The sequence below is a fragment of the Triticum urartu genome, chromosome 2A (assembly GCF_056163025.1).
Source record: "Triticum urartu cultivar PI428250 chromosome 2A, HENAU_Tu73, whole genome shotgun sequence".
Taxonomy (NCBI): Eukaryota; Viridiplantae; Streptophyta; class Magnoliopsida; order Poales; family Poaceae; genus Triticum; species Triticum urartu.
In genome coordinates, this window is record NC_141874.1 from 445901528 (window position 1) to 445914816 (window position 13289).

The 13289-nt window shown below is 41.2% G+C and overlaps 1 protein-coding gene across 1 annotated transcript; it reads right to left on the minus strand.

Annotated features, from left to right (window-relative positions):
* Window positions 1–5724: 5724 nt before the first annotated feature.
* Window positions 5725–7139, minus strand: LOC147985410 (uncharacterized). The gene is made up of 3 exons (XM_087539879.1): window positions 7068–7139; window positions 6816–6968; window positions 5725–6276 (listed from the first exon to the last, which is right to left on the minus strand). Exons 1-3 carry the CDS (start codon window positions 7137–7139, stop codon window positions 5725–5727), a joined length of 777 nt encoding a protein of 258 aa, XP_087396005.1.
* Window positions 7140–13289: the final 6150 nt, after the last annotated feature.

The window sequence follows — 13289 nt, forward strand, 5'->3', positions numbered from 1 at the left end:
GTATCATCTGCTGGGCCTTTGGTTAGCTGCTTCAATCTGGCAAATTAGTAAGATGTTTGTTTCTGTTAGTTGGACATGTGTAGTAAACTGGAGTCAGTAAACTGTATTGCACTTGTAGCTCAGTCAATTTCAATTCAATTCATGAGCACTTATTTGTGCAGTTTGGCTGACCAGAAGTGGGAGATATGGTTTCATTTAGAAGGAAGAAACCCTGTGAAAAGGGGTATATTTGAGTCAGATATTTCTTTGCTTACTCTACAATCACTCATTTCTAGTGAAGGGTATGGGGACAGTGATTACATGTACTATGTGAAGGAGGAGGAAATTGGATCTGAAAGAGTAAAGTATTTAAGTAATGAAGCTAGTGTTCATGAAATGTTGGACTTTTTTCATCATGTCAAGCTAGTGAACATAAAGGTTGTGAGAAATGTTCAAACTGGAATTAGTACACAGGCTAATGAGAATTACATGAACACTCAAGAGAGCTGCTGTGTGAAAAATGTTGTAGAGCAATCTGAGCTTCAGAATCAGATAGATGATAGAAAGGCTCAGCTTGAGAGGAGCAGGATTCAAAGAGAGGCGGATTTGAACCACTTTGAAGGAGACACTGAAGTGTCTGAATTTTGTTCTGGGGATTCAGTTCATTCAGATGGGAGTGCTGAAGCTGTTCAACAAATGGAAATAGAGTGTGCCTCTGAAGAGGATAGAGCATTGCAAACTACTGCTATTGTGAAACATGTGAAGAATCCTGGTCCAACTAGCAGATGTCACAATGAGGTAGAGAAAAAATGTTTTGAAGATTGGTTTCCTGAAGCAGATGAGTTTTGTTTTGCTGGTGATGCAGGCATAAGTGATGAGGAAGAAGAAGAAGAAGTTGAACTACCATACCTCATGAAGAAGCCAAAGACAAAGAGTAGTAAGAAAAAGATGAAGGAAAGGCTATATTTTGACCCCTGAATTCCCAATTCACATTTACTCTTGTGCAAGAGCTTGTGTTTTGATAGTGTTTACCAGTTCGGAGAAGCATTAAGAGATTTTCATATAAGGACTTTGAGGTCTTTTCACTACCACAGGAACACTCCAACAAGAATTATTGTTTGGTGTTCACAGAGAGAGCATGGATGTGAATTTTACATGTGTGCCTCCAGGATTGCTCATGAAAGAAAATTTTTATTAAGAAGTGTAACATGGAGCACATGTTGGAAATATGCCCTAGAGGCAATAATAAATTAGTTATTATTATATTATATTTCATTGTTCATGATAATCGTTTATTATCCATGCTAGAATTGTATTGATAGGAAACTCAGATACATGTGTGGATACATAGACAACACCATGTCCCTAGTAAGCCTCTAGTTGACTAGCTCGTTGATCAATAGATGGTTACGGTTTCCTGACCATGGACATTGGATGTCATTGATAACGGGATCACATCATTAGGAGAATGATGTGATGGACAAGACCCAATCCTAAGCCTAGCACAAGATCGTGTAGTTCGTATGCTAAAGCTTTTCTAATGTCAAGTATCATTTCCTTAGACCATGAGATTGTGCAACTCCCGGATACCTTAGGAGTGCTTTGGGTGTGCCAGACGTCACAACGTAATTGGGTGGCTATAAAGGTGCACTACGGGTATCTCCGAACGTGTCTGTTGGGTTGGCACGAATCGAGACTGGGATTTGTCACTCCGTGTAATGGAGAGGTATCTCCGGGCCCACTCGGTAGGACATCATCATAATGTGCACAATGTGACCAAGGAGTTGATCACGGGATGATGTGTTACAGAACGAGTAAAGAGACTTGCCGGTAACGAGATTGAACAAGGTATCGAGATACCGACGACCAAATCTCGGGCAAGTATCGTACCGATAGACAAAGGGAATTGAATACGGGATTGATTGAATCCTTGAGATCGTGGTTAATCCGATGAGATCATCATGGAGCATGTGGGAGCCAACATGGGTATCTAGATCCCGCTGTTGGTTATTGACCGGAGAGTTGTCTCGGCCATGTCTGCATGACTCCCGAGCCCATAGGGTCTACACACTTAAGGTTCGATGACGCTAGGGTTATAGGGAATAGATGTACGTGGTTACCGAATGTTGTTCGGAGTCCCGGATGAGATCCCGGACGTCACGAGGAGTTCCGGAATGGTCCAGAGGTAAAGATTTATATATGGGAAGTCATCATGCAGTCACCGGAATAATTTGGGGGGTTACCGGTATTGTACCGGGACCACCGAAGGGGTTCCGGGGGTCCACTGGGAGGGTCCACCTGCCCCGGAGGGCCCTATGGGCTTTGTGTGGAGAGGGACCAGCCCCTTAGTGGGCTGGGCGCTTTCCCCCTAGGGCCCATGCGCCTAGGGTTTGGGGGAACCCTAAAGGGGGGCGCCCTCCTTGCCTTGGAGGGAAAGGCAACCCCCCTGGCCGCCGCCCCCTCCTCAGATTGGATCTGAGGGGGCCGGCCCCCCTCTCCCTTTCCCCTATATATATGTGGGGGTGGGAGGGCAGCCGCACCCAAGTTCTGGCGCAGCCTTCCCCCTCTCCCAAGTCCTCCTATCCCGCGGTGCTTGGCGAAGCCCTGCAGGATTGCCACGCTCCTCCTTCACCACCACGCCATCGTGCTGTTGCTGGATGGAGTCTTCCCCAACCTCTCCTTCTCCCCTTGCTGGATCAAGGCGTGGGAGACGTCACCGGGCAGCACGTGTGTTGAACGCGGAGGCGCCGTTGTTCGGCGCTTAGATCGGAATCAACCGCGATCTGAATCGCTGCAAGTACGACTCCTTCATCCGCGTTCTTGCAACGCTTCCGCTTAGCGATCTACAAGGGTATGTAGATGCACTCCCCTTCCCCTCGTTGCTAGATTACTCCATAGATTGATCTTGGTGATGCGTAGAAAATTTTAAATTTCTGCTAGATCCCCAACAACACACTTGTCCAGCATCAGCAGAGAACACAAAGGTTACTACTAAGTGGCTTTCCAAAGCAGTTGAGCCTTCTCTTAGAGCAGATCCTAGAGCACCTGTGGATTCACTTATTAAAAACAGCAAAGTCAAGTTTTCAGTTGATGTATCAAAGAGTGTGGCCTATAGGGCAAGGAGGAAGGCTATTAAGGTTGTACAAGGTGACCAGAAGGAGCAGTATTATAGACTGAGGGACTACCTACAAGCAGTTCTTGACACAAACCCTGGTAGCAGGTGTGTAGTTACAACATTTGAGGACCCAAAAAACCCTGCCCAACTCCTAGATTTAAGTACATGTTCTACTGCTTGCATGCATCAAAGCAAGGATTTCTTAATGGTTGCAGGCCCTTTATAGGTAAATCTATAACTGCATTTTGTTAAAAATATCTTATTGTAAATTTATGGTAGCTAATTTGGCTATGGATGCAGGGCTTGATGGTTGCTTCATCAAGCTAACCACTAGATAGAAAATTCTTGCAGCCACAGGAAGAGATGGAAACAACAACATCTACCCCATAGCCTTTGGTGTGGTTGATAAGTAAGATTCAAAGAGTTGGACATGGTTCCTAACCCAGCTAAGATGTTGCATTGGAAGTGGTAGCAAATTTGGAACCTACACCATTATTTCTGACAAGCAAAAGGTATGCACCCTATCTTAGCCAGTAGTCCAGATATATATTGTTATTAGTAGCTTTATTTATTTTTGTTCATGACCATGGTTATTAATTTACAATCAGGGTCTTCTTAAGGCTATAAATGAGGTGTTCCCTGATTCTCCTCAGAGATACTACCTCAGGCACATATATGCAAATTTTCAGTCAGCTGGTTTCAGAGGAGCAGAACTAAAGAAGCTAGTAGATTAGGCTAGCTACTCATTCACCAAACATGGCCATGAATTAGCAATGGCAGAGCTTAAAGCAGAGTGTGAGGATGCCTAGAAGTGGCTTAAAAAATTCCAAAGGAGACTTGGTGTAGGTCTGCAATGGATTACAATTGCAAAACTGATCTTGTTGTGAACAACCTTAGTGAGGTTTTCAACAAAATGATCCTTGATGTTAGGGCCAAACCAATTAGGACTATGTTTGAAGGAATTAGGACTAAGCAGATGATCAAAAGGCAGAAGACTAGGGAAAAAACAAAGAACAGCAGGTGGATGATCACACCCAACTATTCAGAGAAACTAGAGGAGAATAAGAAGTATGCCAAATTTTGTGATGCATATAAGGCAGGTCCTGACATTTGGCAAGTGTCTAGTAAGGAAAATCAGTACTGTGTGAACCTAGCTAGTAAATCATGTGACTGCAGGAGGTGGGACATGACAGGTGTGACATGCAGTCATGCAATAGCAGCAATGAGCAAGATTCACATGCACCCAGAGGACTATGTGCATGAATTTTTCAAAAAGACACTATATATTGAAGCATACAAAGACATAGTGTACCCTGTCCCTGTTCCTGGATTCTGGCTTGACACCCATACTTAGGATATTGAGCCCCTAGTGTTCAAAGAAAAAGCACGCAAGAAACAGACAGCTAGGAAAAAGGGCCAGTTTGAGGTGCCTGCACCAAAGGACACAAGCAGGATGGGAACAATTACATGCAGCAATTGTGGTCTACAAGGCCACAGATATACAAACTATGGGAAAGCTCTAAAACCTAGTCTTGAGATGAGAAAGAACTTACACCAGGTCATTCAAAAATGTTGCATTCTTTGTTTAATTATTTTAGGTCTGGTCTATTTACTAACTGAGTTAATTTTGTCATGCGGGAGAATAGAGAAATTTTTAGGGGTTCCTCTAGTGCTACACATCCACCTCCACAACCACCACCTCAACACCAAACTTCACATATGCCAGCATCATCTACTCCACCTCCTAAAGCAATGAGGAACAGAAAAACAGCAGCAAGTAAGAGAGGTTTAACATCAAAAGTTTCAGCAGGAGCAGCCAGGTCTTCACCAGCACCTGCAACAGGATCAGCATCAACAAGAGCTCCAAGAGGATCAGCATCAACAAGAACATTCAATGCACCAAGAACATCCACTGGAGAACCAGGGATATTGGCAGGCAAGAGGAAGAGGAAACCTCCTAGCAAGTTTGCATCCTATTTCAATGCTAGTGGAAACTATTGAAACTCTATATCTAAGTTTGTGTTCTGCTACTTAGTTTGAGTGTATGGTACTAAGTTTGTGTTCTGCTACTAAATGTGTGTTGTGCTACTAGCCTGCTTAAATTCAGAATGTGTGTTGTGGACATGTTAATTTGTTTGATTTGTTGTACATTGCCATTTCTACAGTTCAGAAGTTACTGCCAAATTCATTTTAGAAAAATAAATCTGCACAAAAAAGTCTGGCCTAGGGCTCGAACCCAGGACTAGTTGGTTGTAACCATGCGTTCAATACCAATGGGCTAGTGCTGGTGATTTGTTTGACTAGCATCGGCCGAACTTATTATATGTTGTTAGCCACGTCGTCTGTTCAGCGTGCGTTGCGGCCGGCTGCGTGGTGAGCGTGCGTTGAATAAAACATGCTTACTTACTTAACTTAGCATGAGTACTCACTTAGCATAGTAGGTCTTAACATAAAAGTCATTACATCATAGATAAAACCAACTAGTTCTTAAACCATAAGAGTACCTCCCTCCTTCATACCATTCTGAAAGCACATGAAACTTTCCCAAAATATACACCTAACATGCATGACATTCCAAGGCCAGCTATATATATAGGCCTACTAATTACTTAACCCACACACCAAGCACTTCACTCATTCATAATTGCCTTGATCCTCTCCAGTTTATCTTTGCTTGCATGCCCAGCATTGAGCAGATCAGCAATCAGATACTCCAGCTTCTTCTTCTCTTGCTTAAGTAGGTCCCTGTCCCCCTCCACTTCCTTCATGGCCTTCCTCATGTTCTGAATGATATCTGCTTGGCTTTGAAGAATGCACCTTTGCTCCTTGGCAAGCTTCATCTTTTCCATACTTATCTCAATCTTTGCTTGATCCTCAAGTTGTTTCTTCTTTGCATTTAGATCATTGATTGCCTGACTGGTATAGTCCATGTCATGAGACATCTTGCCATCTTGATAGTCAAAAAGCTTGGATACATCTTCCACCAACTGGCTGTAGTTGTTTGACAGGAAATCAATTTCCTTCTTTAGCTTGGCCACCTCTTTCTCATGAGCTTGTTTGTCCTTCACCCTCCCCAAGTTCTGCTCATGGTACATGTCCCAAATCCTTGTTAGGCACCTTTGTAGAATCTCTGGCCAAGGACCATCCACCCACTCCACAACCCCACAGTTCACACCTACATCCTATAGAAGCAATTATTTATAATTAAGCACAAAACACTTAGTAACAAACTTAGTACAGATAACTAAAGTCATAAAGGCATTTCATTTAACTCTAAATATTTGTTTAAATCAATATGCTCTCTGAATTATGCAAACATAATTCTTTCATAGTAAGCACACAACACCTAACTTAGCATCAGAGATAAATTCAGTTAACAGCTATATTTAGCAATAGATATAAATTCATTTAACTCTGTTCTTTTTCAGTTGACAGCTATATTCAGTTAACACCTAACAAATACATTCAGTTCATAGTACACTAAAGATCTCTGCATGTAGGTGTTCTCAGGTTCAGTCTTGTATTGAATTCAGTTAACTAAAGATCTACTTTCACATATAGCTTCCATATGTATGGCACTTTCAAGTTTCAGTTCTAAACTATAGCACACATCTCTGCACATCACACATCTATGCACCACATGCTGCACCACACATCTCCAGCAGCAAAACACATCACATATCTCCACAAGCAAAACAAGTTAGCGTGCAAGATTTAATACCTGCTGCACAGGACAACCCAGGAATCGCCTCCCAGTCAAAGCACCTTCAAAAGCCACCATCTTCTTCGGCCTCTGATGATGCATCATGCACGTCGGCTCAGATTCAGTGTAAGAACCACAGAAAGATGGTTCCACCACACTATCAGGGGTTTCCTGCAAAAGAAACTTCGAATCAAACCAAAAGCAAGTTGGAATCTCCAATTTTGATGAACTAACCCTAACCCTAACTCTATTCCACCATTATGCACTTACAAAGAGCTGAGAATCCATTGAAACCATGTTGATGTCCTCGTCCGAGCTCTCCTCGTCATTCCAGGATGGCATCCTCAACTTCTACCGGCAGCAATGGCCACGGCGGCGACGGCGATAGGCTAACCTAGCTCAGAGCACCAGGGAGAGGGAGAGGATGGGGACGAGTGAGAGCGAGCGAGGAGAAAGAGAATGAGCAAGTGGCTGAGCTCGCTCGCACTTATTGGCCCACCAACAGCCGCCGTTCGGACAGCGGACGGGCCGTTAACAGCCGTCAACGCGCGGCGGCCGTCCGTTGGCCAGCGTGGCAACTGATTCGCGGGCCAACCGGTCAGATTCAGGGTTAGCGCGGGCGAAGCGAGCGCTTTCGCGACTTGGTAGCTTTTTGCCACGGTTTAGGACAAATTTGTTAGTTTTTCGCACAAAATCGTAGAGTGGTAGTTTTTCGTCACGTTTTCGTCAATTGTGGTAGTTTTTGGTTAAACACTCTCATAAATCAGGTGCCTTTCCATCTACAAATACATTAAACAACCAAACTATGAAATACTGCTATTGGAAGACAAACCTAAAATATTACAATATCACCAATTTTGCGGAAAAAACACTCTTCTTCTGAAGGGGATTTCCGGCAATATATTTGGTGGATAATTCATTGCAGTTGATTTTGTTTTCTGAAATAATTGCAATGACCTGACTGATATAAAGAGTTATCACCGCTAACCATCGTTTGCCCTTTCTTGACTGGCAGTTTATTGCACAGAAAGTTACATATATGCACTCGCTTAGGGCTTGAAGGTCATTACAAGTGTTGGTGAGACTCTCGAGCAGCAAGAAGCTTAATTAACCATGGAAGTTGTCGCCGAACAGACAAAAGCAATTGCTGGTACTTACCTTTAGTTTGTGAATATGCACAGATTTCCTTCAAATTGTTGGTAACATTGTGTTTATATTCTCTTTAATTCTGTTAGCGTAGATCTTGATGGTTTTGGTGAATTGTCCAAGTATTGCGGGTTTAATTTCCTGGCAAGGAACTTTATGTTTGCAAAACCTAGCTACTTTCATTCATTCAGCCACTTTTACCTTCATTGACAATTTTACTTCGCGTCAGTTAAATCTTGACATATTTTAACACTAATCTGAAGGAACAGCTCGAAGTAACTTCCGTTATTGCTATTTGCCTCCCCAGTTGCAGTTGCGCGGCAAGCCGCCGATGATGGGATCTTGCCGGATATGTTGATGCATTCTTCTGGAGGTACTTGTTTGTTTTGTCCGTCTAAATTCTGGTTACCTGCAGCTCATCTGTAATTTTGAGTTTTGTTTTCTTGCAGGTTCGTCCATCGTTCGCACGTGCTCGCTGTTCTGGTCGGTTCGTCGTTCGATCTGTGCCAGTCTGTTGGGTCTTCGTCCAGCGCTTTGCAGGTCGACCCCTTGCTCCACTTCTCGGCTTTCTAGGCCTAGGCTTATGTTTTTGCGGCCATGTGGTTTGCCTAGCTTGCCTGTCTGGAGCTGTTGTTGTACTCAGTCCATGTCTGATTGTTGTTCCTGTTGGTGTGCAGGTTGGTCAATGGGTGTGCCTGTTTCTTGTACTCTTATTGTTAGAAGACTAGCTAGAGTCCAAGAGTATTATTCCCTGCTTGTATTTTTGTGGCCTCCTTTTCTTCCTTGCTTGTTTTTTTCTGGAATACAAATGTGATTTTTGTTCCTTCTCTGATTTTGTACCTTTAGCTATGTCCTAGAAGTAATCTATTGATGTGTTTGTTGGTACTGCTTGCACGTGTGGTGCTGTTGGGGATATCAAACAAGCCAATGTCATTGCGGATATGATTTGTAAAAAAATATTCCTTGGAGTGTAGCTAGAGTAGTGTGCTATCAAGATGATGCAGTCACTTATATAATCTGAGCTCTGCCTGTGGTGCATGCATTGTATGATTGTTGTATATGTGTGCAATTTAGTGAGTGAGTTATAGGTTATTCAGGTTAGGTTGAGCATTATAATAGGAGCCAGATTTTAGTCCTCTTTAGCTTAGGTTTGAGCATTATAATAGGTGGATTTGCCGCTTCTAAATATTTCTACTATGATCTATCTTGGCTTTCCAGGATAAACTACTTTCTGCTAGATCAGATTTTATATTAGCATTACCAGTAGAAGTCATGGTTGGATCAGATTCTTTTTGCACTGAAAATTTGTGTGTCAACCTTTTTCTCCCTAACCTATTTGTTGTTTGCCAATGCCCCTGACTTTCTAATGCTGATATAATTGTTGCATGCTGGCAGGTTGCACATCATTACAAATTCTACATGATCAATGCGCTTATCTGTGAATGAGCACAAGAGGAAGACAAAGGAAGAATAACAATTAACAATACAAATGGGGATTAATCTACCCTAAGTAAAGACTGGATGTTCTTTTTATGAGGCTATATTTATCCCTGTAGGATGTTCCCTATAACTCAGAAATCTGAAGGTATGGTGGCATTGAAACAGTTACCTATCTCCATTTCTATTAGTGCCATGCCATATGGTTGTGAATTGAAATGCCCGATGTTCCATTACTTCTTGATTATTGACCTCTTTTTATATTGGCCAGTCGTATATAAAGGTTGCACTTACATTTTTTTATATGGAGAATGTCAAAGAGTTCGCTTAAAACTTGCATGACCTACATAAGAAAGATAAGATGGACGCATTTGCTTTATTTTAAAAATATACTGATCACAAATATTTACAGATTTCTTATTAGTATTTTGCATAATTATGTTCTCTAACTGATCTGGTATTTCATGTTTAGCATGATACTTCTTTGCAGATACAAATGAGTAATTATCAATTGGTATTTAACATCACATTTGGTAGTGGAAGAATTAGTAAAATAAGGTGGGTACATATCATTGATCAGTATCTGGTATTTTTCAACCACATTAGTTAGTAGTTTTTTTAGTTTTGGTTTATTTTTGTTCCAGTATATTTAAAGTGCTGGTATTTGCTTCTGAAAATGGCTTTGGTAACACTGAAATATATCTTTGACTTATGACTATGCATTAATTATTTATGTGTTGTGAATTGAGTGTCATTGTGTTTTATAGTACTGCCAGGTTAGAGTTTGGTGCCAGGGTCATTGCTGGGTGCGTGGCTATGATGAAGGGAAAATGGCAGGCGTGAGACACGCGTCCACATCATTGATACAGAGTTAATAATTTAAATACGTACATGCATACAATAAAAATAGGATCAAACATTGCAGGTACTTTATTTCCAGAACTCTTACGTTTACATAAAAATTCTGTTAATTACATCTCCGAAGAGAAAACCCATGATTAAGAATTCCAACATATCTATTACATAAGATTGCAACACATTCCTATTACAATATGCTACAAGAAAATTCCTCCTCGTGATCGTCAATGCACTCCTGCTTGGGTACTTGAAGTTTGCTTTCATGCAAGTACTTCTCCATAATTTCATGTTTGATATGTTGGAGTATATATTTTCCTAACATGTTTAATTGTGGTCAACATCATTTATATGATGGTGCAGAATGAAGGTTGGTTTTGACTAGGCTTAGTTTTATCCTCGTTTGGCATATAGGATATGTATATATTTTTCTTTGGGAATTTTATATGACATCTTTGGTTTTGATGGCATGGATACATGTGACATGCCAATTTTAATAAGTTTTGCATCATCACATTACTACTATCACCGCGCGACACTGATATGGTGCCCGTGTGTAGTGTAATGGACCGAAGCTTTCTAACACAATTTTGATGCTTTTTATAGTGCATATGATATGTGCCATATTTTGTTGACTTTGACTTCACGCGGTATCAAAACTAACCATGCGGTGCAATGATATGACACACACGTATAGCTTGACCCGAATGGAGTTTGTTTATGATATTTTTTTATTTGTTTAAAGCCTATGTGGGCTACATGAAATATGCCTTATCATGTATTTTGCATGAGTTTTGTATGCATATGTGGACGTGGAGTGAACTTATTTTTTATTAAGTTCTGCTTTACCTGTATTACTACTAACACCGCGTGACACTAAGATAATGCCCGCGTGCAGCATAACCAAGCAAAGGTTTGTGGAGCAATTATGATGTTGCATGAATCATTTGACATTTATCATTTTCGTTTATGTTTGTACCTTACATGGTATTAGTACTAACCTAACTCCACATAGTGTCACATCATTGACGCTCGTGTGTAGCATAACCCAAGTAAAGTGAGTTTGTGATATCCATTTATGACGATGCTAATAGTTTAGGCTCTTATAGCATTGGAGCATTTCATGCCATATTTTATTTGACTTTGGACCAAATATGTGGCCTGAATATTCTGTTTAGTTTTCTCTTACTTGTATTACTACTAACACCGTGTAGCATTATGATAATGCCCACGTGTAGCGCAACCAAGTAAGATTGGTTTTTTATGCAACATGTTTTATCATTCATCTTGCATGATTTGGTTTCTAGGTGTGTATCGTGAACACATTTTTAATTAAGTTTTTCCCTGCTCGTATTACTACTAACACCGCGTGACATTAAGATAATGCCCGCATGCAGCGTAACCAAGTGAGGGAACATATTTTCATGCTCTTATTTGTATTGCAACTAGCATGACACATAATGCCCGTAGCGCAACCAAACAAGAGATTATCGTGAGTTCAGTTTAGTGCATCTATAATTTCATTCCAACTTAGTCATATCCATTTTTTATGATGACTAAATTAAGTCAATTTTTATGAGGTTTTCGCACCTATGACACTCTCTTGATTTGTATCCATGTATAGGGACCAAACCAAGGAACGAGGCGTTCATCTTGGCTTGTATCGCTAAAGGGATCGAACCAAGATGGAGATCAATAGGACGAAGCGCACGCAACATTTAAAGGAACCGTGCTTGCAAGAACCATGCATGCTCCTTGACTCGTACTGCGATGACCGAGCCGAAGGCAAAAGTTTGGGCTAGATATAACATGCTCCTTGGTTTGTACCGCGATGGCCGAACCAAGGAAAAAAATTTGGGATGAATGCAACATGCTCTTTAGACTGTACCCAAATGGCCAAACCAAAGGCAAAATTTTGAGATAGATTAAACCATGCACCTTAGTCTGTACCGCAATGGCCGAACTAAGGGAAAGAATTTTTTGGAAGATGAAATATGCTCCTTGATTTGTACCATGATGGCTGAACCAAGGACAAAAATTTTGGGAAGGGAGGAAGAAGAAAACTCCCTAGTCTGTACCACAATGACCAAAAGAGGAGAGCCATTGAATCTCACCTTCAAACTCCTAGCAAGCACGACGCCTGCCTGCCTTCTTTCTTTCTTTTGGTGCGTCTGTATGTATTCTATATGTGGCTAGCAGGGAGGAGATGGATGGATTGAAAGACAGAGAGAAAATGAGTCCAACCCCGTATACGATGAGGGAGCATGTATTTATAGGAGTAGGGGAGCAGCGGAGCGCTGCGGCTGGACGCCCGCACGCCCACGTCGACCGATCGTGGGAACGTGGGATGATGGGAGCGTGCTAGCCTCTCTTTTTTCTATTTCTTTAATCCCTAATCAACTGACAATTGTCTCTAATAAATCAGGGTAGGCTTAAACAATTATTTTCCCATCACCGGCCGTATGGGCCTGGGGCCTATGCATGCATGCAGCTTTGTAAGTGGCCAATGCATGTACGTAGCTCATTTATTTAAATGGGCTAAGCCTGATTAGCTATAATAATCTATTAAATCTAATTTGCTTGGGAAAATACATTTGCATTGTACCAGTTGGGAAAATACATTTGCATTGTACCAGTACTTCATTAGCGGACATGGAACAATATGCTCACATTTATTCCATGAGATAATATTCTAGCGATATTTGCGGCGTCCGTGGTAATTTAAATTTATGCTGGCATTAGAATCCTATTGTCGATAACAGTATATGTTTGTGCAAACTATCTGTCGTCTATGTTTTTTTTAGGACAGAAACTTTATGATTATTATTCCCTTCCATCATATTTTAGGTTTATCGCCCTATTCCAATGTTTGCAAAACCGTTAATATATCATATCGTCATTTTCTACCGTCGTCGTTCTGAACGGTCGTAATTTATTTATTTATCTTAAATTGCTGTAAAATGGATTTTTGCCGTTTTGCATTTTTATTTTATGTGGTTCGTACCTTTTCAGTTTAACATGATCAAAATCTACGTCAAACGGATTTTTGCCATT

Bases quoted from the DNA above. Each gene is read 5' to 3' on its own strand.
- LOC147985410 (XM_087539879.1), bottom strand. From the start codon at position 7,139: ATGCCATCCTGGAATGACGAGGAGAGCTCGGACGAGGACATCAACATG. The intron at 6,969-7,067 runs GTAAGTGCATAA...TTTCTTTTGCAG, and splicing joins CAATGGATTCTCAGCTCTTT to GAAACCCCTGATAGTGTGGT. The intron at 6,277-6,815 runs GTATTAAATCTT...TTGCTTCTATAG, and splicing joins TGGGTTGTCCTGTGCAGCAG to GATGTAGGTGTGAACTGTGG.